This window comes from Podarcis muralis, chromosome 7, assembly GCF_964188315.1.
Source record: "Podarcis muralis chromosome 7, rPodMur119.hap1.1, whole genome shotgun sequence".
NCBI classification, from domain to species: Eukaryota; Metazoa; Chordata; class Lepidosauria; order Squamata; family Lacertidae; genus Podarcis; species Podarcis muralis.
The window spans coordinates 81,657,555-81,684,474 of NC_135661.1; the positions used below are offsets into that span (position 1 = coordinate 81,657,555).

The 26,920-nt window shown below is 47.8% G+C and overlaps 1 protein-coding gene across 13 annotated transcripts in view; it reads right to left on the reverse strand.

Annotated features, from left to right (window-relative positions):
• Nucleotides 1–4,717: 4,717 nt before the first annotated feature.
• Nucleotides 4,718–26,920, reverse strand: part of LOC114603344 (hemicentin-1-like) — a 136,442-nt gene continuing 114,239 nt past the window's right edge. For 6 of the 13 annotated variants that reach the window (XM_077932215.1, XM_077932214.1, XM_077932223.1 and 3 more), the window contains 10 exons: nucleotides 26,097–26,366; nucleotides 23,517–23,777; nucleotides 22,393–22,665; nucleotides 21,976–22,230; nucleotides 16,785–17,057; nucleotides 16,032–16,298; nucleotides 12,780–12,903; nucleotides 11,187–11,239; nucleotides 9,104–9,135; nucleotides 4,718–7,202 (listed from right to left, as the gene is read on the reverse strand). In XM_077932215.1, the coding sequence (XP_077788341.1) occupies nucleotides 7,080–7,202; nucleotides 9,104–9,135; nucleotides 11,187–11,239; nucleotides 12,780–12,903; nucleotides 16,032–16,298; nucleotides 16,785–17,057; nucleotides 21,976–22,230; nucleotides 22,393–22,665; nucleotides 23,517–23,777; nucleotides 26,097–26,366 (1,931 nt within the window). In that variant the 3' untranslated portion in view covers nucleotides 4,718–7,079. The remainder of the gene's footprint in view (nucleotides 7,203–9,103; nucleotides 9,136–11,186; nucleotides 11,240–12,779; nucleotides 12,904–16,031; nucleotides 16,299–16,784; nucleotides 17,058–21,975; nucleotides 22,231–22,392; nucleotides 22,666–23,516; nucleotides 23,778–26,096; nucleotides 26,367–26,920) is intronic. The other 7 variants (XM_077932217.1, XM_077932219.1, XM_077932224.1 and 4 more) reach the window with 7 other exon arrangements.

Below are 26,920 nucleotides of genomic sequence, written 5' to 3' on the forward strand. Positions count from 1 at the left end.
GACACTCCCCACTGTGGTGGGCGCTGTACTGGCTGTGACATCGCATGGGGGCGGTGCGTGCATTAGTCACACACCGTCCCGACATCACCTTCCCGCCCACCCGCCCGCTACATTGTAAGGGGCATGTATGCTGGTCACTGCATTGAAAGGGGGCATGTACGCTGGTCACTGTTTTGAAGGGGAGTGAAGAACACACACCCCAAAAAAGGTAACTTGTTAATTTAACGTTTATTTCTATGAGGAGGAGTAATTCTGAGGGGTCAAACAAAGAAATAATAAAAAAGTGACAAAAAGTTATTTTTATAATGAAGAGTTTTGCGGCTCCCAGGTTTTTTTTCTTCGGAAACGGGTCCAAGTGGCTCTTTTTGTCTTAAAGGTTGCAGACCCCTGGACTAGCCCAAGGTCACCCAGCAGTTGCATGTGGAGGAGCGGAGACATGAACCCGGTTCCCCAGATTATGAGACTACCGCTCTTAACCACTACACCACACTGGAACGGGAAGTGAAGTGAGAAGAAGACGTCCGTCCTTCAATAAGAAATTCCTCAGTAAAGTACAGTAGTACCTTGGGTTAAGTACTTAATTCGTTCCGGAGGTCCGTTCTTAACCTGAAACTGTTCTTAACCTGAAGCACTTACTTTAGCTAATGGGGCCTCCTGCTGCCGCTGCACCGCCAGAGCATGATTTCTGTTCTCATCCTGAAGCAAAGTTCTTAACCTGAAGCACTATTTCTGGGTTAGAAGAGTCTGTAACCTGAAGCGTATGTAACCCGAGGTACCACTGTATTGTAAATTACTCCCTCGGGCTCTGGACTGTGTAAATTCCTCGCTTCCAGATGGCCATGCAAAACCGAGCATGAATCCTGATCTCTTTGCATCAAATTTTCAGGAAGCCTATGTGACCGTTTAAGGGACGCGGGTGGTGCTGTGGGTAAAAGCCTCAGCGCCTAGGGCTTGCCGATCGAAAGGTCGGCGGTTCGAATCCCCACGGCGGGGTGCGCTCCCGTTGCTCGGTCCCAGCGCCTGCCAACCTAGCAGTTCGAAAGCACCCCCGGGTGCAAGTAGATAAATAAGGACCGCTTTCTAGTGGGAAGGTAAACGGCGTTTCCGTGTGCGGCTCTGGCTCGCCAGATGCAGCTTATCACGCTGGCCACGTGACCTGGAAGTGTCTCTGGACAGTGCTGGCCCCCGGCCTCTAGAGTGAGATGGGCGCACAACCCTAGAGTCTGTCAAGACTGGCCCGTACGGGCAGGGGTACCTTTACCTTTATGTGACCGTTTATTGCTCATTTGTTCTGGTTTGTTTGTGCAGGAGGTTACATGACACGTGCCAAGCAGAAGGTGTCAGGTTCAATCCCAGCACCGTACCTTTAGTTAGGGCTAGTGGAGAACTCTTTCTGAAACCCTGGAGAAACAGTTGCCAGCCAGGGTAGACAACACTGAGCAAAATGACCAAAGGTCCGATACAGAATAAGGCAGCTCAGTGGACAGTCTGCCATTTTACGAACTGCTGTGCTCTGTTTTGAACTGTTGGTGACACACCGGAATTCTTTTTTTTAAAAAAAGTGTATCTTTTACCAAAATAGCAATTATCATCCTGGCTTTGAAATGAGCACAGAACGGGCTGTTTCGCAATAAAGAAAAGCTGTATCCAGAGGGGTGTGAAGGGTTTTCTTGAACGCTTGCAAAACACAGGGGGGGGGGGGGTAACAGGATTCCAGAAGAGAACTTTGGCATGAGTCAATACTGTTGTTCCAAGCATGGCTATTTTCATCTGGGAAATGTTTCAGGGCATGTGTTTACACTGTAAACCTCAAGTGATTTTAAACTGGGTTAACCCTCACAGCGCAATCGCCACCCCTCCCTTTTATTTTATTTTTTAAAAAGAAACAGAGAAATTATGCAAGGGAAGCTTTTCTAGGCATTTCTAGAGGTAAGCAGCCAGCTGCTTTTTAAAGGCATAGTATAGCCAGCATAAAGAAGGCTGATCGCCGAAGAATTGATGCTTTTGAATTATGGTGTTGGAGGAGACTCCTGAGAGTCCCATGGACTGCAAGAAGATCAGACCTCTCCATCCTGAAGGAAATCAACCCTGAGTGCTCACTGGAAGGACAGATCCTGAAGCTGAGGCTCCAATACTTTGGCCACCTCATGAGAAGAGAAGACTCCCTGGAAAAGACCCTGATGTTGGGAAAGATGGAGGGCACAAGGAGAAGGGGGCGACAGAGGACAAGATGGTTGGATAGTGTTCTCGAAGCTACCAGCATGAGTTTGACCAAACTGCGGGAGGCAGTGGAAGACAGGAGTGCCTGGCGTGCTCTGGTCCAGGGGGTCACGAAGAGTCGGACACGACTAAACGACTAAACAACAACAACAACATAGCCAGCATCACCAAACAGAAGCAGAAGGTGATTATGTGCCTAAAAAAAGAAAAGAAAAAGAAAAAGAAAACTGGGAAATGAGGCTCTGCATGCTAGGGGTGGCATGGGATTTATTATAAGGCAGGGGTCAGCAACCTTTTTCAGCCATGGGCTGGTCCACCATCCCTCAGGCCATGTGGTGGGCCGGACTATATTTTGAAGGGAAAAAAAAAAATGAACGAATTCCTATGCCCCACAAATAACCCAGAGATGCAGCTTAAATAAAAGGACACATTCTACTCATGTAAAAACACAGATTCCCGGACGGTCTGTGGGCCGGATTGAGAAGGCGATTGGGCCGGATCCAGCCCCCGGGCCTTAGGTTACCTACCCCTGTTATAAGGCTTGTGGCACCCCCCTAAAAAAGCACCCAAGGTTTTTTTTAAAGAAAATAGGAAGACGCCTATGGGAAGCCCACCAATCCACCAGGACATTAATTTAACCACATTCTCTCCCCCCACTGGCCCGCATTTGTGATTTCCAGTAATTGCTCTTCACAGACCTAACACTGGAAGATATTTGACATGCAAAATCTTTACTGACATGCAGGTGCGGCAGTGAGAAAAGCTGCCCTGCTGACTTTCAGTTTATGCAAACTCCCAAAGATGCAAAGCGACAGAAAACTGTGATGTAACTGCAAGGGTCAAAGGGAAGGCGGTGAGGAGCACCTCTGATGGGTGGGAGGGCATGAGGAGGAGCGGGGAAAGGTGAGTTGCGATGGCATCACATTCTAGAGACCAGGGACCTTGCAAGACAAGCTGCATCTATGGGCTGCAGGACAGTCAGGAAGTGGAGGAAAACGCTTGCCTGGTTGATTGGCCAAGCAGAATACCACCGCACACCAGACTCATGAAACGTCTGAGCGACAAAGGCTTATGCAATCTAACACCCATGCATTGTGTCCTGCAAGAGCGCGAGATGCTATCTCATCGCTCCCTCATGTCTGCAGTCTCGGGCAGGCAGTAAAAGCAGGTTAGCTAGCTTCCAGGCGGAAAGCCATTCTTAATGGGTCATGAGTTGTGCAGGCCAGCCTGCCTGACACATTCTCATCAAAGCTTCCTGCTGCATTGCTGCTGCTCCCGTTACTCTTAGCAGCAGCCTGATTAGCAGAGATTCATTTGCATGTCATCATGTGAGTGAAAAGCTTCACTGCCCAATTTCAGCAGATCAAACTGTTGCTAAAGGCCCAGGAACAAGAAAAGTCTTATTTTTGTCCCCTGTCAAGTTACGGGATCCTAATGCTTCCCCCATAGCTGTCAAGCGTCCCTTATTTGGCGGGAAACTCCCTTATCCCAGCGCCGTTTCCTGCTGCTGTCCCGGACTGATGATATCCCGTAGATTTCCCGGGTTTCAATGCTGCCTGGGAGAAAAGGGCTACTACCCCCACCTCCCAGCCACCCCCACGGATAAGACCCATCCCCACAAGGGTCTGCTTACATCACAGCAGGGCCTCGGTGAGCATCTGTCTGTCTCAGGAGATAAGGGAGGAGTGCGCCTTCAGGGGAGAATGTCAGCATGTTGGAGAGTCGCAGCACCCGCCACCCAACACACGTAACTCCCAGGGCACACCAGGAGCTGCAAAGATGATGTGCACTCGGGGGCGGAGGCAATCCGCCTACGGGGCGTGACTATGGTGCCATCTGGGGGCTTCCTTCCCTGAATGAAAAGCAGCCAGCTAGCCCCCCCCCCCCCCCGGATTCCAGCGAGACTTTGGGAGCTCTAAGCAGGCGGAGGTAACCGTGTCCGGCCCATCCTGTTGGGCGGCAGGGCTCACCCTCTTCTTTAAAGGGCCAGCGAGGAGAGAACTATCGTTGCTTCAGCCGCCCGAGGCATCCCTTACGACTTTAGCATGCACAGCTAGATAAGCAGGGTCTTGCTTGGTGCAAGATCTAGGGCAGGCATGCACTTTTATGGGGGAAAGGAGCTGGTTGACTAAAATCCCTTATTTTGGCTGCTGATCCCTTATTTCCGAGGCTGCTGGCCCCTTATTTTCAAATCTGTAAGTTGACAGCAACTTCCCCCTAGGGCTACCCCAATACATTTTGGCACCTGAGGCAAACCACAAAATGGTGCCCCTTCCCCGGCCAGGAACAAGGTGGGAATAAAGACCTTCATCAGGAACAAGCATATGAGAAGGAGACTAGCAGCACCTCTCTAAGAGGCCACTGAATCTGGGGTGTGCTGCAGCTGGAGCAGTAACAGCGGGTGGTACATTCCTTGGAGGCTGGATCTGTTGCCCCTGGGTATCCTTGCCTCACGGGCAGGCCGGTCCTGCCTCCCCCTCCACAATGTACACAAAAGTCTTTTCCATTCTCAATTTATTATTATCATTATTATTAAAAACAAAATTATTCATCATTTTACAACCAGAATAACAGCCCAAATTTCCACAATCATCAGCTTTGCGTTCCATCTCCAATTCTGCACTCTCGCTCATATCTGAGCGGCCTTCGCCGCTTCTCCTGTCCCGCAGGACACCGAGTAATCATTCCAAAGGCCCGGTGCCAACCGGATGCAAGAGGGAGACAAGCTTTCTTTTGTGGGGGTTCCTTCATTGCAGACGACTGTGCCAGGCCTCCTCAAGATGGGAGAACGACGCATGGGTTAACTGGGGCATGATGAGCCCGGCGCTTGTTCCAAACACTGCTCCATTGTCCTTCCGTCCTGAAGCTTAACGTGAATACATGCCGTCTTCCAGCCACACCCAGCGATTAGCGAGGCCCAGAGTGTACGAGATGCTATCGCAGCAGAGGGGCACTCTCAGTCGAAGATGACAAACTTTCGGCGTGGGGTGGTGGAGGAGGAAAACGCACACCCAAACAACACAACGAGGGAGCAGAAGGCATGGGATTCCCCTCTCGTTCCTATCAGAGATTTTACGAGGTCTGCCTTTGGCTCAGGCTAACATCAACAGTGCCTGGCATGTCTGCCCCATTAGCTAAAAGCTGGCTAGTTGCAAAACCGGTGCTGATGTTTGAAGCAAAACGGACAACTGCTCGCTGCTAAGCGCCCTCCTCCATTCTTCCTCACCACACTTCGTTGAATTTTGCAGTTCGCCTGCCCTGAGACATTTCTTTGCAGCGTGGGAGTTGAGCTAATCTAGAATGCAGAACCCCCTGTCCCTGATTCTACACCTGCAATTAAAATAAATTAATCTCCTGAGACCCCGTCCCCCCCCCCCTGCTGGCTCCAGGAATTATTATTGTTATAGCCTTATCTTACTATAGCCCCACAATGATTCTGCAAAGGAGGTTAGTCTGAGGGGTGGTTAACTTGCTCAAGGCTGCTCAGTGAGCGTCACGGTTCTTGCAACCGACCCCAGTGCTTTGCCCACTGGCTCTGCGGTCGCCCAGGGGACACGGGGAGACATCGGATCTATTCCTCTTCCACGAGTGGTGGCTTCCTAACCCCTATCCAGTGCTCTAAGCCTCCAGACATTTGGCACAGTTCTCTTCCATTTCTAGACACCACGTAGCTGGAGAAACATGGAAGGGAATCTATTCAAGACGCCTCAACTCACCCCATGTTCTATAGCAGCCCTGATGTGCTTAACCAATCTGCTCTGCAAAAGCATCTTGCTCCTTCTGTTATAGACTGAATTTGGTTGTTAATCACGAGAAACAGGGTGGTGGTGGTGGAGGAGAGGGGAAATACAAGATACAAGGTAGAGGAGAAATAATTATGGCTTTGCCACCACAAATCCTCCCTCCCACCCACATGTCACCCCGAGTTCCATATCCACACATAGGGCACTTTCAAATTCACATGAACAAAAGAATAGCTGAAGCCGAAAGCCAGACTGCAGGGCAAGGGGTGTTTGCTGTCTTGTTGAGATGTTGCCAGTTCATTCTGGACAGTAAGAGGGGTCCACGGGTCTGGCCTGACCCCCAAGCAAGTTTTATGCCTCCTCAAAAAAGAATTAAGCTCAGAAGTATCTGGAGTCAGATGGAGGCATCAGGAGCGAAGGTCCTCTCCAGTCCAGGCTGGCCCTGGACACAGCTGCCACACCAGCCTGTTTCCCAGTGCACACTTTCCCGGATATCGAGCTCTTTCTTCGCCGGTGCCTGGAATCCAGCTCCCTCAGGGAGGGCTTGTGGTGTCTGGGGTAGGCCTGAGGGAGCAGCAGCCACACCGCTGCCTAGCGACACCACAACCCGAGGGACAGGAGAAAGAGGGGAGGTTTGGCACAGCCAGGAAGCGAAACGATAGCAGGATGGGAAGAGAGAGAGAGAGAGAGTGAAAGGGAAAAGAGGTATCTAAAATGTTTCTAGTTTCTCCCCACACAGATCCAAGGATGAAACAGCCTCCCTCTTGTCATGCATGCCAGCCACGGCAGGGTGGGTGGAAGAAAGGCCTGCTTTCAAACAGTTTGGTTCCATTCCAAACCCTACCCTCAATTACACCAGGTGGCAGGGCGTGGAGACAAACTTCTCCTTTTTTGTTTTCAGCTCAGCGGGTTAGTAGAGGAGAACCACTTGAGGGGTGTGTGTGTGTGTGTGTGTGTGTGTGTGTAAGGGAGGAACCGATAGTCTTATCTTCAGAAGAGGCAACAGTTTTTTTTAACCCCCCCCCACAACCAAAATAAAATCCAGGCAAATGAAGCAGAGGTGAGTCATAGGGGATGTTTGCACTGGTGAGCCCATTAGGGGAGATTCATCTCTGATCATTTCTTCTTGATTTCTGAGTATATTATGTTGCTTTCCAAAGGCCGGGTGGCCGCTGGCTGTGGCTGAGGAGGGTGGTTGGCCTTGAAGGCTAGTGTTGAATATTGTATGTCCTCTTCACCCTGCAAGAGACCACAAGAAGGAGTCAGAGGGAGCAAAGGAAAGTTCGAAGGCAGGGCCCTTGCCACAGGTGGGCCTGTGGGGGGAGCAGCCCCTCCTGGGATCTTGAAAGGCCCTTCCCCGAATCTCCAGCTTTCATTGGAATTAAGAAAAGCAAACAGCAGCACACAGCAAGGCGCAGGCCTTTTCACTTGCAAGGTTAGAAGGAAAAGCATGCAATCGATAATCTATCTGTTACTCAGGAAACATCAGACTTCCAGTGATCCAGCCAGCGAGTGTAAAAGTACCAGGGTAACAGCCAAGAACTAAACTCTTATTTTGATATTTTGAAACACATTTCATTGGAATTTAACCATCTGCGCAATTAAGATTACTTTTAAGCTTACTAGGTTCTCTGTATTTTGCTACTGGTTGTTTTGCTCTGGTCTTCCTCCTCTGCTGGCCAACACTTACAGCTTATCCACACTTAACTTTTCCTCCACGCTTTCCAGGAACGGTCCACACTATAAAGCTCTGTGTCCAAGCATCCTTTTTTTTTTTTTTATCCATAGCTTTCTGCACAAGAACCTGCTCTTTAAAGCTGAATTGGAGCAAATGGCAACCCACAGAAAACTTGAATGGCCATTCGTTGCGCTTCAGCTTCAAATAGTTAGATTTTGCGGGGAAAGCTCCGGGGCAAAAGAAAAGAGCTCTCAGACTTGGAGTTTTAAAGCGTGGACCTGTGCCTGGAAAGAGAAGGGCAAAAGGTAAGGGTGGCTAAGCCTTTAGCCAGCACCACCTGAGCCCCAAGCCCCCTACCCACTGCACATGAGCAGGTCCATCTTAAAAGGTGGCAATTCTACTTGCACGTGACGAGGGAATCACAGAATTGTAGAATCGGAAGGGACCTCAAGGGTCCTGCAATGCAGGAATGTCAGCTAAAGCATCCTTGACAGATGACCACCCAACCTCTGCTCAAAAACCTCCACGGAAGGAGAGTCCACCATCTCCCGGGGGAGGCCGTTCCAAACAGGTGAGGTGGAGGCCAAAGAGAAGCTGATGAATCTCCTAGCAACTAGCTCCTAGTTCCCCTTTAGGGAGCCCTCTCCTCCTGCTCTGAGAGAGACACATCTAATTCCCTCGGAGGTGCTAGAAGTGTGGTAAAATTAAACTCTACGTTGACCAGCAGACTGTACAGACTTACCTCACTTACCCTGGAGCAAGCAAGACATCCCCAGGGTAGTTTGGCTGTAGGGGCACCAAAGTCCACTCACCTCTCAGGCCAGAATCCAGGATCATTAGGGCTAGGATACCAAGTGGCCAGAACACAAGGGTGGGGAGAGGCAGATTGTTTGTTAAGCATGATAATGCTTTTGAAAATTTGGAAGGGACCTCAGGGGTCATCCATCCCACGACCTGCTGATGCAAGAAATCCACTACTACAGCATCTGTGCTAGGTGGACCAGTGCAGCTTCTGCCTGGAAATCTCTAATGAAGGACTGTTTGCCACCATTAAGGCAATCCAAACTTCTTGTCCCCATCAAGAACTTGAGTCGTTGTCACATTGCTACGTTCTGCAGATGAAGCTGCTGTTAGCAGGTGAAAGAGTTGGGGCTGCTTCCTTGTTCCAGGATTGGGAATGGGCTCAGGAAGCCCCCAGACCTCTCTAGCGCTGGGCGATATCTGATATATCACCAGCTAAACATCGCAATGTACCGATATATCACAATGTCTGAAATAAGGATGGAGCTATGTTGAGGCATTGGCCGGCTTCACGGTTTCCCCCACATTGTGATTTTTGGATAGCACACACACAAACACACACACACACACACACACACGATGATTTGCAAGATATTGCCAGGTCAACAATTATGAAGCCAATATCATGATACGGACTTCAATATCATGATTCCGTCCTTACCGGTGTGGGTTTGGTGTCAGTGACGCCCTGGTCTGAAATGACAGAGACAGGACAGAGAAAGAGTATCAGGGAACTGGCAGGTACAACAGACAGAGCCTGAACACAAGCCCACGGGAGCCAAGCAGGAGACACTGAAAACCCACAACCCTCTGCCCTTGGACCACAGTGGGGCGGGGACTCCCACTGGATTAGCGGAAGCAGACAGGACAAATGGGGTGAGCTGGATTAGTAATGTGGTAAGCGATGAAGGTGCCTGGCCAGTATTTCCCCCTTGGGATCAGGAATCTCCTAAAGGGCCGTATTCCTTTAGGGCTGACCTCTTTGACCATGTGCCATCCAGACATTGCTGGGCTACCAACAGGAGAGTCCAACAGGATCTGCGGGGGGGGGGGGCACAGCTTAGCTACCCCCACATTTAGGGCTGCTTAGAAAGGAGAGGTCCAGCGGGTATGAACAGCTGCTACTTTCACTAAACCACAGTTTAGTGAAAGGGGAGGGGGGAAGGCCTAGCAGGTAAACATTCTCTTGGGGAAGCTCTTAAAACCCCAGAAGCCTACACTGAGCCCAGACTGGCAATCCTACAACATGGCAGACATGAGCAACGCGTGTTTAGGCATCTGTCTGTCTTGAGAGACAGTGCGCCTCTGGGAGTGACATCCAAGCGCTGCGCGAGCAGCATCCAAGTGTGCCTAGAGGTCCTGAGCTGCCCACATGACCAGACTGCCCTCTTGGCCTCGCTGATGTGGTCCAAAGGAAAGCAGAGCAAGACATTTGGCACCAGCGAGGCTGCAGGAGTTGTACAACGCCAACCGTTTTAGGGACTCCACTCTGGATTTGTGTAGGGTTTACTCCTGAGTCTGTTCTTCTCCCGAAGATATCCCACAAGGCAGCAGAGGTTTAGGATCAGAGTTTTCCTTCTCCTAGATGGGCTCCCATCCCAGATGGATGAGCCCCATCTGCCCCTCACTTCCCTCGACAGCACGTGCAGAAACTGCCTTCTTGACCGTTGGACCAGCTTTTGATCTCGTCTGCCAGAGTCTGTCTTCGCATGCAGGGAAAAGTCCCTAGCTCACTGAGGGTGTGAGACCCATTGGCTACCCCCACCTGGTTTAGCCGGCCAGTTGAAGCCGTTTCCAGGGTGTGGTTGCTGTCGCCTGCTGACAGCTTCTAGGAGCCCCAGGTGAGAGCTGAATGCAGGGTGGGGACCAAAGGTGAGCAAGGTAGCAGTCCATCAGCTGGACAGGTGGGACAGGAGAGGGGATGTGTGTGTGCATGTGGACCGTCCCCTCCTCACTCCAGTCTTTCCCCCATCTCACACCCTTCCCCCTTGCTCCAGCCCCACCTGCTGCATCTTCCTACCTGTGCTGAGTCCACCTGAGCACTCCAAGGCCAATGTAGGGAGTAGAGGAAGGGAGCCACCTGCTTCCACCCTCACCCCTCAATTCTTCACTTCCGTTCCTTGCTTCGCACCAAAGCCCAAGCATGATTAAAGAGGCAGGCAAAGAACGGTCTTGGATAGACTTGATTCCAGGAAAATTACGTTGGCGGTGCAGAGGGCAGAAATAGCTGTTCTCTGGAGAGACCAGTCTGGCGAGCCCCATCACCTCCTGCAAGTCCCCTCTCGTGAGCTTTTCCACCACCAGGCTGGCTACAGAGCCACAGCAGGAATCCCAAAAAGACGATGAAGGGTTTTTGTGGGGTGGGCAGAGAGGGCGACAGGGGACAGGAAGATACCCACACTCCACAGAAAACAGCAGCTTCCTTTGCCATCCCCAGGAGGGGTCAGGGAAGAGATTCCCCCAGCCAGTCTCTTGGAAATGGGAGCTGGAGCAGCTGTGAAGTCCTTTCTCCCCGCTCCCATGAAACGGATTAAGCAGGAGTTTCCCACGATGCATCTGGGTTGGGGATGGAGCGGTCCTACTTGCCCATGCTTTGGCACAGAAGTGCATGGGAAGTCCATCTACCTTCTTCGTGAACTATAAAGGCTCAGCCTAAACGGGGTGATGGTGGCCGGGGAGAGTAACATAGAGCACACAACACGCGTCACACAGACCCCGGCCCAGCCCGTTGGGCTGATACTTACTGCGGCCGGGAGCTGAGGGTATGTTTCCATTAGATGAGTGTTGTTCCGTCCTCCTAGGTAAACAGCAGACACTGTTTGATCCTATAGCAAGCAGGGGGGTCTCCCCCCCAACAACAGAACCAGCACATTACCCCTCGTCCTATACTAGTGACCAGTCACGTGAAATAATAAATCTCATTTGCTTTCATTGTGCCACATTGTCATCCATCCAATTTTTTATCTTGCCCTTGGCCACACCAGTGGTGGTTTCCAAACTTTCTACACTGACAGAACCTTCCCCGTATTGACCTGTTTGCAAAGGGAGCCCTCGTGTGCCAGCAAAGGAAACCCCGGTAAATTGCAGGGAATTCTGGGACACGTTCTAAAGAGCTCACTCAGTTCACAGGCAACCTCCGGCCCTTCAGAAGCTGCTGGACTACATCTCCCATGATTCCCAGCTAACAGGGCCACTAGTCAGGGATGATGCAAGTTGTAGTCCATCAACATCTACGGAGTTGAAGGGTCCTCAACTGGTCATAAAAGGGCACTGGCAAGGCCTTGGGGGGGCCTCGCTGTTTCCCTGTGTGAACTGAGAATTGGCCTAGGGCACATCCCTATGTGGGTATGAGCAAAAACCAGTAGCCATGGGCCAGTCTTGTTTCATCTTCCATTGCTTATGGCTTAATTGGCAAGTGTTGGAGATGATCTGAACCCGCACCCCCAGTCTCTCTGTCTTTCAGACATGCCCCCGACCTTTATACGTCTGTTCTGAGTTCAGGAGACAAATTTTCTCCTCCCGTGAACACCATCAGTCTTTGAAATTTTGCCACTATCATCATCCTACCCCACCCCTTACGATCTCCCCACTTACATATGTATTTGACTTTTCAGGGTCCCTGATAGCTGAAAGTTTGGCAGGTCCATACTTAATATTGTTGCCTAAACATGTCATCAACAATGCTTAAGACTTTACACTTTTAAAAAAGGGTCTATCCAATCATAATTATCCATTCGCTCCATATGTGTGTTTTAAACTTTTTGAATGCTTTTAGTGGTCTCACTGTATGATTTTATGCTTTTATTGATGTACACCGCTTTGATATATTTGTTATATTACAGCAGTATAGACATATTTGTTATAATAAATAAATTTATTTATAAATCAGTAAATAAATGTGTGTGCTTTTGGGGTCACCAGATTCAACAGAGGGCAGACCTTCTGTGTCTTTTGACAGGCTATACAGAAGCGGGAAATTTCAGCCCCTGCAACTTATTCAAGTTCTTTCCAAGTGTCACAGTGGAAGCAGAAGTTTCTTCCCCTGTCCCATCTTGAATCTGGCAACCCGGGCTAGTGTCTGTGCTTTGGCTGGGAGGCATGAACAGCAGGACACACTTGGTTCTTCCAAGAGATGTGTAAGACAGGGCTCCGACCCAGGCTGGAGAGACAGGAAAGGAACCCGCACCCCTGAGACAGCCTCAAACCCCGAGCGTGAGCAGAGAGACCAATCAAACCAGGTAAATAGAGCAGGAAGGTCCTAGAGAAGCTGGGGAGATGGTAAATTCAGATGGCAAATAGGGAACCCCAATCCAAGATGAACGGGATGGCAAACTTACCCCAAGGCAGTCTTGGTGAACAGGAAATATCCCAGACCTCCAATGAGTGCTACTCCAAGCACACAACCTATGACAATTCCAACAATTTGTCCTGGAGTGAGACCCGAACCTGGTGGAGTTGATTCTGGAAGAGGTGAACAAGAGGAATCGTGAACTTTGGAAAGTACAGTATACACTAGTGGCCAAAATTATGGAAACCTTCTGGGAAAAGTGTATTTCCGAGATGAGATGTCTCATAACACCAATTTTTTTTTGGGGGGGGGGGGGGAGTAAGACCATAAAATTATATATCAATGGAAAGATAATTTAATGAAGAGTGTAATGCAACAAAGTTTGTTCAATTATCTGTATTCTATCAAAAGTTATAGCCAAATAACCAGAAAAAGGAAGCACAACATGCTTAGGTTGATATGCAGAAGTTCCCCGCCCCCCCGCAAAGAAAACCAACTCTATGACCGTAATGCCCCTTTCCCTTTACTAAATCAGTCTTTTGGAACCTCTATCCAAGGTTGCCATCTGTTGATTTATTTTAGTGTCCCTAGCTCCTGTGCCTTCAATGTCACTCTGACAAACAGAAATTCAGACAGTGAACTTTTTAATGGCATGGAGGTAAGTGGTGGTGGGGAAAACTTCACCAGCGTGTTTTCTGCATGGTCTGAGTGCTGTTAACAAAGCAAAGGGGCAGGAGTGAAAAAAGAGGAGGCAACTTTACCCCAAGTTTATATGTGGTATGGGTGCAGCGAGGCTTCTCAAACTTTCACTTCATATCCCCTTTCCTCACAAGCGCTGGCCTTAGGATTAATTTTTTAAAAATTCTACAGCTCGTTTCATTTGCCGTAATAGCAAAACGGTTCACAACCCAGAAACCTTATGGGATTCAACAAAACCAGAAAAACCAGCCAAGTACTAGAGGTCAGTCAGGCAAGGCCAGGGCAAAGAGACAGATCTTTAACGGCTGGCAAAAGCAGCCAGGCTGGCCTAATAGGGAGAGTGAGCAATCCACACGGTAGGGGCCACAACAGAAAAGGCCCTCTCGACTTTTATGAATGTAACCTTCATAAAGGTCTGATATGGTTGGGGGTTCCCATCTTTAAGCCATAGTGACGTGGGCAGCCTACTCGGGAGGAGGAAGTCCTGCAAATATCCTCATCCCAAGCTCTATAGGGCTTTGTAAACCAAAACTAACAGTGCAGTCCCTAACCATATCTACTCAGAGGTTATTCGGTTATTCAAGTGGTGATGGCTACCTCCTCCCTAGCCTGGCTGCTGCTCTCCTACCAGGAGCTAAGTCATGGTTTGTGTGTACCTGGGCTGGTGCTTTGTCTCACTCCAAACCAACCATGGGCTGTAGCCAAGGTTTGCTCTTGGCTTACAGCTTGTGGTTTGTTAGAGGAAGACATGTCACGAGCCTGGGTTTGGACCATGTGCTATGACAAACCATGGCTTAGCTCTAGATAGTGTTGAGTAGGGTTGCCATATGTCTGGAATTTCCTGGACATTGCCAAAAAAAGCTCAACAACCTTTGAAATATGGCAACCCTAGTGTTGAGCAACGCACACGCTTGCTCATTAATACTTAGTCATACTTTGGCCTAGCGTTCCGTGTGAAACACACCACGGTCAAATGATTTTGGAGCCCTCTGATGCACACTCACAGGAGAAGAAGGGAATCTGTTTCTGGTTCATATTATTCTATGACTATTATTATTATTAATAATAATAATCTGTCCTTCACCCTACAGTCCCAGGGTGGATTACAGCAATTTAAAATACAACATTATATACAGTTTAAAAACTTACAATTGCTAAAAGCACAATTACAAAAAATAACAATTTAATAAAAATAACAATATCTAATAAAAAGCAATATACAGCTGCTTATATTACACTTAGGTTTCCAATCTTTCTGCATCTTAAAGGCCGCTTCTTATTTGCTGCAAATTTGCAGCTCTAAGCTGAGAGATTGTGTCGCATTTTGGTCTGATGTATGTAAGAGGAAGCTGTTGGACTTTTCAAACGCCGAGAACGAAGATGAAAATTAACGAACATCTAAATTTGTTCCTGTAACCAGGGGGTTGGTAGTGAGTCAATATTAACAAATTCACGCCATGCCTATGGATGATGCTAAGCAAACAAACCAACCAACAAACAAACCAGAACCACCACAAGAAATGGGGTTCTCAGGCTGCAGCACAGAGAGTAGCTCTGTACCTTGCAAACCAGTAGGTCTCTTCACACATCACATGTACAGGGGCAACACAGATACAAAGGGTGTGTGGAGGCTCCATCCCGGATGACCTGTGGCTCCTCCTGTGTGGAGGGAGAACTTCTGGAGCAGGCAGCCCTTTCTACCCATGTGGGCTCCCTATGGGATTTAGAATGTGGGAAGACCAGGTGTATAAAGCAACATGGGTAGCCCCCCATGAGAAGAATAAAAAAAACCATGGCTTGCACTTGCGGCACCCCTTCTACAATGCCTAGGCAACCTGTATCATTTTTGTACTTCTGAACAGCTTCTAAACCAATGTCCACACATCTCCGGATCATCATTCCTCCTCCAAAAGAAAACATCTCACTGCTTGAATACTAAAGACCACAGAAAATGTGCCACAAAGTTCTTCCCTAGCATTCAGGTGCAAGAATAGATAACAAGGTCTGCCTCTTCTGTTTTTTAACCCTGGCCCTGCGTAATCTATGCCTTTAAACTGCAGTCGGACACCCAGAAACCAAGCAGGTGAAGCTTTTGCTAGTAAAGAGCTGCAACAATGCGGGGTGGGGAAAACCGAAGCTATTACGTTTTCAGGCTGTAGTTAAAGTTTAATTTTTTTAACGCAGTTTATTGTTTGATTATATCTTATCTTGCTTGTCGTGTTTTATTTTGTGACACTGTTAATAGTCCTGCGTGGCCATCTCGCCTAGAAAGGCAGGGTATATGTTTTTTTAAATAATGAAAGTCGCAGGAGCAAGGGAAAGCCTAAACAAGACCTTTGGGTTGGATCCAGTTCCACCTAGTTCCACTGAGATCACGGGGAGTTGTCAGGATGAACTCACTCAACTAGTTTCAATGAGATCTTGGTGCAGCTGACTTTAGATACCACCCTTTTCTGCCCGCAAAAAAAGTCAGTTGCGTCCTCCTCTGTTAATTCCACTCGGATTGGCCACATTTCCAAATAATCAGGTCCAGGGGGAGACTGTGGGACATTCAAAATGCTGGTGGGACAAGAGGCAAATGTGGGCTTGTCAAGGGACTCACCCTGCGTTGTCAATTTCACATTGACAGATGCTGAGGCCAGCTTCTTAACGACGCTGTTGTAAGCCTGGCAGGTGTAATTGCCTCCATCTTCCCAGGCTGTTAAGTCTGTGCTGAAGGTGTTCGCCGTCACATTCATATTAGTATGATTGAAAAACCACCGAAACTGGGCTTCGGGTAGGGACTCTGCAGTACACAGCAGAGCCAAACGGGAACCTAGTTTTAGAGTTACGGTTCCTGTTTGGTTCAGCTTAACGTTATTTGGCCCATCTAGAAAGGAAAGCAAGTAGAATCAGGACCAAGGGGTGGAAACAGGGGAGAGGTGCCTTTGTGTCATCCTGCCCCTCGCATGTGTGCACCACCCCAAATGCAGCAAGAGAGCTGGCCAACCAGCTTTAGGGCTTAATATGAGAAAGTGTTCACTGGGGTTCAGCTCTCCGAAGGCATTTTCAATGGCTTAGCTTTAGAAGGCAGGCCTTTATTAATAAAGGAGACAGCATCTGCTAGCATTTGCAGAGTACTTTTCCCGCCTCCCCACGAGCTACCTCCACACATCAGGGTTAGGGAATAGGGGGCTCCTAGCCTCCAAGTATGCTTCGAGCGCCAGCACCTCTTATTTCAGAAAGACCAGGGGTGGGGAGATCAAGGGAGAGAGGAAATCCCCATTAGGACTCACAGATGCCCTCCCTGCCAAATGCATGCAGCAATGGCAAGGAGAAAGGAGCCACCAAGCATTTTCAAACCAGGGTTACTTACATGCCAAGCTAATCTTACTGGGGTTGCTTGTGGCATTGCTGACAGGGTTGGTAGCTTTACATGTATACATCCCTTCCTCATCTTTGGAGACGGCAGTTAGAGTGAGGTTTCGGTTCCTGTTGGAAAGCACAGCCTTATCTGGGACAGGGTTACTGTCCTTGAACCAGGTGACGTTGACATCGAGGCGGTTGGAGGTGTTACACTGCAAGGAGACGCTTGCGTTCTCTACCACTATGGCTTCTGCAGGCCACAGGACTGGATTGGAGAGGGTTTCTGCACACAAAACAGAAAGAGGGTCATGTTTTGTGGGTCCTCATGGCCCCTAAATCTGGGCAGGGTCTCTTCAAGTGTGGTTATTAGGGAAAGTGCAGCACTTTGTCTCTGGAGTGTGTCAGAAATCCTGTCACTTTTAAAGCAGAATCCTGCTTCTTTTGAAAGCATAGCTCAAGGTTGCTATACGAAAGTGTTCAAGGAATTACGTACTGAATTGCTAGGGCCGTGGGTTGTTTTGGGCACCGTTGTCTCTGTTGCATTATAGAGAACACACAGAAAGGGTGTGTGTGTGTGTGTGTTGGAGGAGATACATTTTGGCAGCATTTCCAGGCAAGACATCTCGAGGAGGAAGCAAGTGAGCTAGAAGCTTCCTGCAGCTGCTCTCCAAAGGCCTCTTCTTAGCAGCAATTTACATGGAATTTGCAAACTGTGATTTAATGAAATTTTGAAATGAGAGTAGTTGAGACAGCAACTGACCTCATGCTTTGAAATTAACAATTAAGTGGCGCCAGCCACTGCTATAATCCAGACTTTTTACAAAAACAAGGTGATTAGATTTTTTTTTCCCCAACCTATATGTTGTCTGGTCACTTTTAAGCCCTATTAGTGCTCAATCTCGGGTGTCCGTCCCTTGCCCATGAAAAGTGGTTGGACACCAGTTGCTGATGGCGTCACATAATAGGGTGTTGTGGGGTTTTTGTAAAGGGAATGTTAATATGGGGAGTGTGCAGCTAAGTGCTTTAATGAAGTGTCGGGGAAGTTTATGCAATTTGCAGGAACGAGCAGGAAAGCTTTCCCAGGGTTCTTCCACGAGGCTGTGCAGGAGAACATCCTGGGCAATTGCACCGCACACAGCGATGCTTCGAGGTTCCCGAGGGTCCTGGGGCAAGATGCTCTTAGTTGGGCCCTCTTCCTGAACAGGCACCATTTAACCTGCCCATTGACCATTAGCTTGTCTCTTCTCCTGGGCCAAATCGGCACCACCTCTCAGAGAGAGAGTGAGAGAGAAGACAAGGCACTCTAACCCAACCTGGTGCCCTTCCAGATGTTTGGGATTACAAGTACCATCAGCTCCAGCCAGCACTGATGTGTTAGCAGGAGCTGATGGGGGCTGTAATCCAGAACATCTGGAGGTCACCCACATTGGGGAAGACGGTGACAGGGTGAGCCTGCTCCTCTCATTGCTTGCTTGAAGAGAGCAGGAGGCGAGTCACCAAAGAAGCTGCAGAGGCACCTATTGAGGAGTCCTCCTAACCACTAGGAGGAAGGACAAGACGTTTATTGGATAGTGTGTGTGTGGGGGGGTCACTGCTAGGGAACTGAATGGACAGGGGTGGAGGTCCCTGACACGTATTTGCATGCAATCTGCATATGTTCATTTATATGTAGAGATGCCTCTGGGAAATTAAGATGTTGAGAGGCTGGGGTTTCCTCACCACGACTGCACTTCATAATGCACTCAGCCGTCCTATAAGCAAAGTAAAATAAATAGTTAAAACAGTTTTTTAAAAAAATGGAGTGGAGGAGGAAACGAACAGATGTAAAATTACCAATGGCTCAAGGTCCCCTGGGACGCCTCCGGTAGTGTAGCAGGATTTACCAGATTTAGAGACATGCTTTTGATTTTTGTATTAAATCACACGTGTGGGTGCTCTTGTTTAATTGGTTTTCTTGGATTTGGGAATGAATTCAATTAATTAAAAGGAAGCAAAGCGACGCCAGCGAGGAGCAATGGGAACTGAATTTTAGGAGGATAACGAGAAGAATTCCTTCGGAACCCTTTCAGAGAATTCCAAGGATACAGTCCCTGGGAACCACAAGTAGTAAATGGGTTTGAAAGGAAGGTATGTTTATACTGATGAGGGTAGCGCATAAGACAAAGGTGGGGTGGAAGGGTGGTGGTGGTGGGAGAATAAGAGAGATGAGGAACAGACCTCAGATGCACTACACAGAGTTGTTATCACTGAGAGAGGTGATTCAGTCAGCCAGGATATCCCCCAGGGTGATAAACAAAGCACTAAGCTGTATCTCAGTTCAAGGGTTGAGCTTTATTGGCATAATAAGGAAATGCTGAAACTAAGATTAAAGAAAGGCATTTGAGATGCATCGTGCGGTAAGAACCTGGAGGACACAAACACACCTGGAATGTCACATTTTCATAGACAATGGATGCTGGATAGATGAGGGTAAATTACCAGTACAAGTGAAAGAGTGGACTGAGACAGCACAAAGAAGTGATTTGCAAATTCTACAGAGCAAACAGATGTGAAAGAGCAGGCTTTTGCCTAGCTCATCTGTCAGGAAGCAGCAATGGAGCTGATGACAGTTCACAGTTCTGGGTGGCATGTGACAATGCGACCAAGGGAAACAGCCAGCAACAACTTCAACTTCAATGGTGGGGGTTGGAAGCAGACCTTGATACAGGACTCTCTGAAGCTGAGCAGAGCTGTGACACATTAACCTAGTAACCAACCGAAACTTAACAGGAGGCATTCGAACAATCACTTTGCATCAATTAGTTACCTGAGAATCAGGGCTGTGTGTACTCCATGTTTTAAAAACAAAGAAACAAATCTACATCTACCTAGGGAATCCCAATTCTGCTCCAAAAAAACCTGAATTCTGTGACATAAAAGAAATTACGCAGGTTCAACTTATTTTGCAGATTTGCACAATTTAGTCTTTCATTTGTATTGGTCTGCATAATAATAATAATAATAATAATAATAATAATAATAATAATAATAATATCTTGGTTCATGTTTTCCTGTGTAAGGACAAACCCCAGGCATTGGCAACCATTCTTTTAGTGACCTCCCTGGCTTCTGAAATTTCAGCAACTATCTACCAAACACTCCCAGACGTATTGTTGCAGTAGTAAGGGATAGAAACTGTTTTAAAAGCTTTGCAATCTGGCACTTGCAGGGATAACGGTTTCTTTTTATAGGAGGACCCCCAACTGGGGATAATCATGGTTGCCATTTCCAAGAAGGTGAAATCTCAAATACAATGGTTGCGTATTTGTGTAGGGTTCATGCAAAACCATGAAAAATTTGTGAATTTGTAACTCCTATGCACTGAATGCATGCTTGGAAGGCGCAGAGAAGGATAAAGTCACACTGGTTTAAAACTGTCAAGTTGGCACTGCCCAAAGGGCAAGGCAACAGTTGCATATGATCTGCCAGCAAACAAACAAAGAATTAAACCTAGCTTAGTCACTGAGCCGGTCTTCTCAAGGGCTTGGATCTTTTTCAGATCCGTTTGCTTCCTGTTACTATTCTGGTACTCTATGCTATTATGCTCTAAAGCGCTTCTTCCCTCCCCACCCGAAACTGCCAGAATCCCAGCACCTCATTCGTATTTGGAGTCCAAGATCTGCACAGAGACCAGGCTAAGCTGAGGCTGAAGGCAACCACTTCACATGCTGCAGAGCGACTCTTTCCCAGTTCATCATAGAAGTGGAGAAAGCTTTGGAGTCCACACTAAGACCCTCAGCAATTTTCAAAGTGGTCGTTGGAGGGGGCCACTAACATAGAATTCAAATGGTGTTTCTCCATAAACACGCTGCAGAACACCTGAATGAAGCTTGCAGACCATGGGTGGTCCACAGACCAGTTTGGGAACCCCTGGCCTAGAAGTTTGGATAACACAGATCATTCCAATGCACAATGCAAAGTGAGAGTCCCATCACTAAGCTATGCTAACAGAATCTCATTAACATTCCAGCGCAGTCTATGTTGCATAAGAAACTTACATGCTAAAGATCGGGGGGGGGGGGGGGGAGACAAGTGGCCCTCAGCCAAATTTTGTGGATGTGTGCCTAGAGGAGGAGAAGGAGGCAGGACAGGGGTGGGTGGTGAGCCAATAGAGATCGTGCTAATGGAAGAAGTGTGGAGGGAAGGGGGGGCTTTGAAAGCTCTCAGTTCAGAGCTCAAGCTGTCCCTCCCCCTGCAGCCCGATGGGTGGGGAGGAAGAAAAGAGCAGCCCCAGCTACAAACAGATTAAAGGTAAAGGGACCCTTGACCATTAGGTCCAGTCGCGGACAACTCTGGGGTTGCTTTACTGGCCGAGGGAGCTGGCGTTTGTCCGCAGACAGCTTCCGGGTCATGTGGCCAGCATGACTAAGCCGCTTCTGGCAAACCAGAGCAGCGCACGGAAACGCCGTTTACCTTCCCGCACTTTGATGTGCTTTCGAACTGCTAGGTTGGCAGAAGCAGGGATCGAGCAACAGGAGCTCAACCCGTCGCGGGGATTCGAACCGCTGACCTTCTGATCGGCAAGCTCTAGGCTCTGTGGTTTAACCCACAGCGCCACCCATCTCCCAACAGATTACTCCTAAGGAAAAGCAACTCAGCCTCCACAGAAGAAAGGTTCCTCACCTCCTAATCTAAATAAGCATGGTATACAAAGGAACATTATATGGGATTCTCTCCCACCCCCCATTCCCAGATGTAGACAGAATATAATATACCCAAGTTAATACTCTGGGTTATCAAGTTAGGACCACGTGGCATGTTTCAACTATCAAGTTAGCTGTGTATTTGTTATTAAAACGGCGGCGGCGAAACCCTACCACCAGTCATGATTCTTGTCATCATTTAACGCTTCATTTTTGGGTACTGTCTGACCATTCGCTGCAGGCATCAGGCAAATTGAGTAGAAAATAAAGGAAGTTCCCGTAAGCCAAGTACAATCCAGGGTAACAGCCACACCCAGCGTAGGAAGTTGCAAGCTACAGACCAACCTGATCTCTCTTTGAGAGACTCACGGAAGTCTTGATGAATATAGGCGTTGGAAAGGACAGATGAGGAGACAGTGGGCAGCATGGGGAGCTGCCCCAAAGAGAATGCAGACAAACTGGTGGCATTTGGTGCCACAGCGGAAAACACCAAGCTGGGTTCCCTGAAGAGATACTTACCATACACCTCAACAAGGAGGCTTGCACTTTTGCTGAGATTAGTCTCAACATTGAAAGCACTGCAGGTATAATCCCCAGTGTCGTTGAGAGACAGATTCCAGATCAACAGCTCAGAGGTGTTCCCAATTATTCCCTCTTTAAAAATCCAAGTGTATTGAGGCGGCGGGTGGGAGTCGGCACTGCAGCTGAGGTTGAGGCTGGATCCCGTACGGTAAGTATTGATTTTGGGGCTGATTACAGGATCATCAGGCCCATCTGGAGCAAACAGAGGAGAATCACAAGTTGGGCTAAAGAGGTGGCTCAAGGGACTAAAGAATGATATATTCCTCATTCAGTTTTTAGGAGGTACATACAGGGGAGAGGGAAGCTGGGAGGAGGTGATAGAAGGGATGAACTGAGAATTGGTGCCACACTTACAGAACACTGTCAGTTCGAAGGGGGTGCTGGTGTTATTGCTGATTCTGTTGACTCCAAGGCAGGTGTAGGAACCTGCATCAGACTGGCTGACCGGGTTTATTGTGAGGTTTTGGTTATCATGACTCAGAGATATATGACCTCCATCCTCCAGGCTCTGATTCCCTCTGAACCAATAGTAAGAGACCTCGCTGCCAACGGAGGTGCAAGTCAGAATCAGCGACTCGTTCTCAATGGCTTCTGACAGACCCATAATGGCAACGTCAGAAACCTCCGCTGTAATGAAAGAATAACGAGGAGGCAGAGGGTTATCAAGGAACAAATGGTGAACAGATGCAGGGAAGGGTGTTGCAGGTTTGCCTGCAAGGACTCCCTCTTCCCTTGAAATCTTCCAAGGAGGACAGAAACGTAGTTTAAAAGCCATGCGACTGCTTTCACCAACAGAAGAACAAGAAGGACCTCAAAGATACCAAAGAAGTGCTGAGTGACAGGTGATGAACAAGGCCCTGACTGGGAACAGATGGACAATTTCCATGGACAAGAGATATTTTTGTTTTATTTTATTTGTGGACAGTCCTAAATAGAAGTTACAGTCGCTGCAAAAAGGCGCCAGAGGGAGAGACAGTGAAGCAAGTGGCTGTGAGCACCATTGCTACGAAGGGAAGCAGTAAGCTGTTGCATCAAGATTCTTATCCCGTTTCAGGAGATGCATCCTAGAGAGGACAGAGTCCTGGGAATAAGACGAACAGAAAACATACAAGAAGTTTGCCAAGGCAGCAAAACACCACCGAAGGTGCATTCCATTGGTGATCTTGATTTGAAGGTCTTCATTGACAGGTGACTGATTAGATTCGAAGAGACACTGTGAGCCATGCAATATCCCATGGGAGACAAATCAATAACAGAAGGGCACCTGAGCCTGCTGGGTAGGCAGAAAATGACAGAATACCCAAGCATTTATTAGAAAAAAAGGAACAGGAGGCAAAAAGATAGCATTGGGTTTGGCTCCAGGAAGAGTCCCATGGAAACAGGAAGTGGGACAGGAGTATAAACGACTGGCGTGGCAAAAGAAATGCCAGCGAGTTAGAAGTCACGTTTGTAAGCCATGGATGCGTGTGGATACTTACCTAGTACCCAGATCTCCCGGCTTGCAGAGGTGGAGCTAGCATTGGTTTCATTGTTGAAAGCCTTGCAGGTGTAATTCCCACTGTGGTGGAACTGCAGATTGTGGATAGAAAGCTGGGAGGCGGACCCTATGTCTGATGTCTCATTGAAACTCCAGGTGTATTGCGCAGCTGGGTTGGAGTCAGCAGTGCAGGAGAGAGTGAGATTGGAGCCCTCTGCGTAATAGTGCTCACTGGGGCCAATTTCAGGGACATCAGGCCCATCTGGAGTAAATACAGGAGAGTCAGAAGTTGGGGGAAGCCAGTGAGATCCTGGAGGGCTCAGGTGCCCCCTTTGGCAAAATGCACCGTGAGTCAGATTGACTCCCATGCCTGTGCGTTTGGCATGTGAAGCGTGATGTTGTTTTCTTAGTTGGAAGAAAGCTGAATTGCAGATAGAAGCACTTGTTCGGAGACAGAATAGCTGCCTTGGGAGGTTTAAACTGCCTCTTCCATATCCGGGATAAGTTTACTTACTTAGAGCATGCTTACATTTCTCTGGGAATCCTGACAAAACAATTCTCAGGATTTCCCCAAACTGTGGGAAAATCCTTGGTAGAAGTCATGACTTCCAATTACTGGTTTGTGATCTGGGAATCAATATTACAGACTCTGTTATCAGAGAGAGGAAAGCAGGAAGCAGTGGACCTAAAATGGGAAGTTGAGCAAGCTGGGCAGGACGCGGGCAATAATTTTGTTCACTGCTTTTAAGGTATCTTTGGGAACTTGTTACGGCTTATTCGTGAGCAATTTATGAAAAGAGGAACGTATAAGCTCAATTAAATGGAAAAGCTGTGTGTCAAGAACAATACACTATAAAGTGAGCCTGGCCTCTTTTTTTTAAAATGCAATTAGCTAAGATTTCTGAAGTTTGCTGGGTGGCTGGCTTTGCTTAAGGACAAGAAGGAATTGCAAGCTTACGAGTGGCAGGTCTTGACTTGGGAGATGGTGCCTGTTGCTTTAATAGCTCCGAGGTAACACAGGAGGCAGCGACATTATTTAACTCTCCCTCATCAAAACTCAAGGAGGAGCAAACTAACATTGTGAAGCCCAATGTGGCCAGATATGCAGCAGTTGCAGTTTGAGCATTCAAAAGGGGAAATAGCTCCTTCTGGTGTCTTAGGTTTTGCCAGTAAAACATGTGTCTCTGTGTGAAATCTGAGACAAGGAAGGAGTATTGACTCAGCTAACTTCTGAGCAGCAAGGCTAGACTTTTACATCACACCATGGCCAGCCAATCACTATACAGGAAGTTGCACAATACGTACTGTGAAGGAGCTATGTGCTAAAGCACATGGTATGCCTCTACTAGGCCACAAATCTAGTCCTTGCCATCTGCAGCGAAGGATTCCAGCGGTCCAGAAATGACATCTGCCTCCGATGCTAGACAGCTACTTTGCCGCCGATTAGGCCAGGCAGTTCTATTTATTCATTCATTTATTCTGATTTCTCATTTATATCTCACCTTTTCCTCCAGGGAGCTCAAGGGGGTCTGCTTGGTTCTCCCCTCTGTATTTTATTCTACACCAAGCTGGTGAGGGAGGTTAGGATGAGAGACAGTGGCTGGTTCAAGGTCAAGCTTCATGGCTGAGCGGGAATTTGAACCTTGGGTTCCCAGGTCCTAGCCTAACACTCTAATCATTACGTTACACTGGCTCTGGATTACAGGGGCCACAGATCTTGCTCAATATGATGCAGACCCCTGAACTTCAACTTACTATGGTTGGGGCTGATGCAGTTCTTAAGAGTTGACAGCCCTGTGTGAAATCAAGTGTACGGTTAGATCAAATAAGGGCCGCTACAATGATCTTCTATCTCTCCTAGAGATTTTGATGGTACTTTCAAAATATTTTATGATATACTGAAGGAGCATCCCCACCCCTATCGTTCAACACTGAGGTCCAGCTCAGTGGGCCTTCTGGTGGTTCCCTCACTGCGAGAAGCGAAGTTACAAGGAACCAAGCAGAGGGCCTTCTCAGTAGTGGCACCCGCCCTGTGGAATGCCCTCTCATCAGATGTCAAGGAAATAAACAACTACCAGCCTTTTAGAAAACATCTGAAGGCAGCCCTGTTTAGGGAAGTCTTTAATGTTTGATCTTTTATCGCTTTTATTATTATTATTAATAATATTCTGTTGGGAACTGCCCGGAGTGGCTGGGGAAACCCAGACAGATAGGTGGGGTATAAATAGTATTATTATTATTATTATTATTATTATTATTATTATTATTATTATTATACTGTAATAAGTAGTAGGAGAGTTTTAAAAACAACACAGTTCTGGCAATCCGGTTCCAAAAGAAGGTAGATTGGGGGCATGAAGTAATGTTTTTAGAAGTTGTGAGTGCTAACTTTGCATGAAGTCAGTTAACTCACATGGTGGGTCTCTCTACTTTTGTGTGTTTCAGTCTTATGGAATCTGCTTGCCAGATATCCTTGTCTTTAAAAGTTATAGTCTTGCACTCTCAGGGCCTAAGTCAAGCCCCCACATGCTCCGCTCCCAGAACTGCTCCAACCCTCCCTCAATGGTAGAACCAGACTTACACAAAACATTCAGCAAGTATGAGGTGCTGTCATTAGAGAAGCTGTTATATCCATAGCAGCTGTAGCTGTCCGAGTCATTCCGGCTCGTTGGATTGAATGTGAGGACCTGGTTGTTGTTGCTCAGAGAAATGCGCTCTCCAACCACCAGGCTCTCGTTCCCTCTTAACCAAGAGTAGGAAACGTTAGTGCCTGCGGAGGTGCAGTGCAGAACTGTGGTGCTATTCTCGATGGCCTTGCCAGAGTCACTGATGGTGATATTAGTGACATATCCTGTAGAGGGAGAGAGAGAAAAGAGAGAGAAGTAGAGGGAATGATGGTGTTATCCAAGGTAAAAGTGGAGAAGTAAGTAGGCCTCCTCAGAGTCGTTTCTTCATTCTGCGTCTTGGAAGTTGAATATATCCAGTTGTCATTTAAGGAGAGGTCCTGCAGTGTGATCCGTTTGCCGCTGAGAGGTGAAACTCTTGTTTATTTTCAATTAGGAAACTCCGATAAACTAAATTCTGCAGCATAAAGGAACAAGTTGGCAGATGCAAAGAACAGGAGGGCACACATAGGAACACTTCAACATTATCGGTTGCAAAAGGTTGTCAGTGTGAAATGAATGTCCAGTCTGGGATGAATGTCAACATGGAACAAGGCAAAAGAAGTGGACAAGAAAATAGTTGATACAGTAAATAACCTAAAAACAGAAGAAGTGCAGCGAACATTAATTACAATCCCATCTCTGATGCAGTTCACAAGGAAGACGGAATCCACAGCAGTGAAGGAACTGGTGTGATGAAATCTGAAGGTTCGGCAACAGAGAATAAAAGAACAGAGTTTGC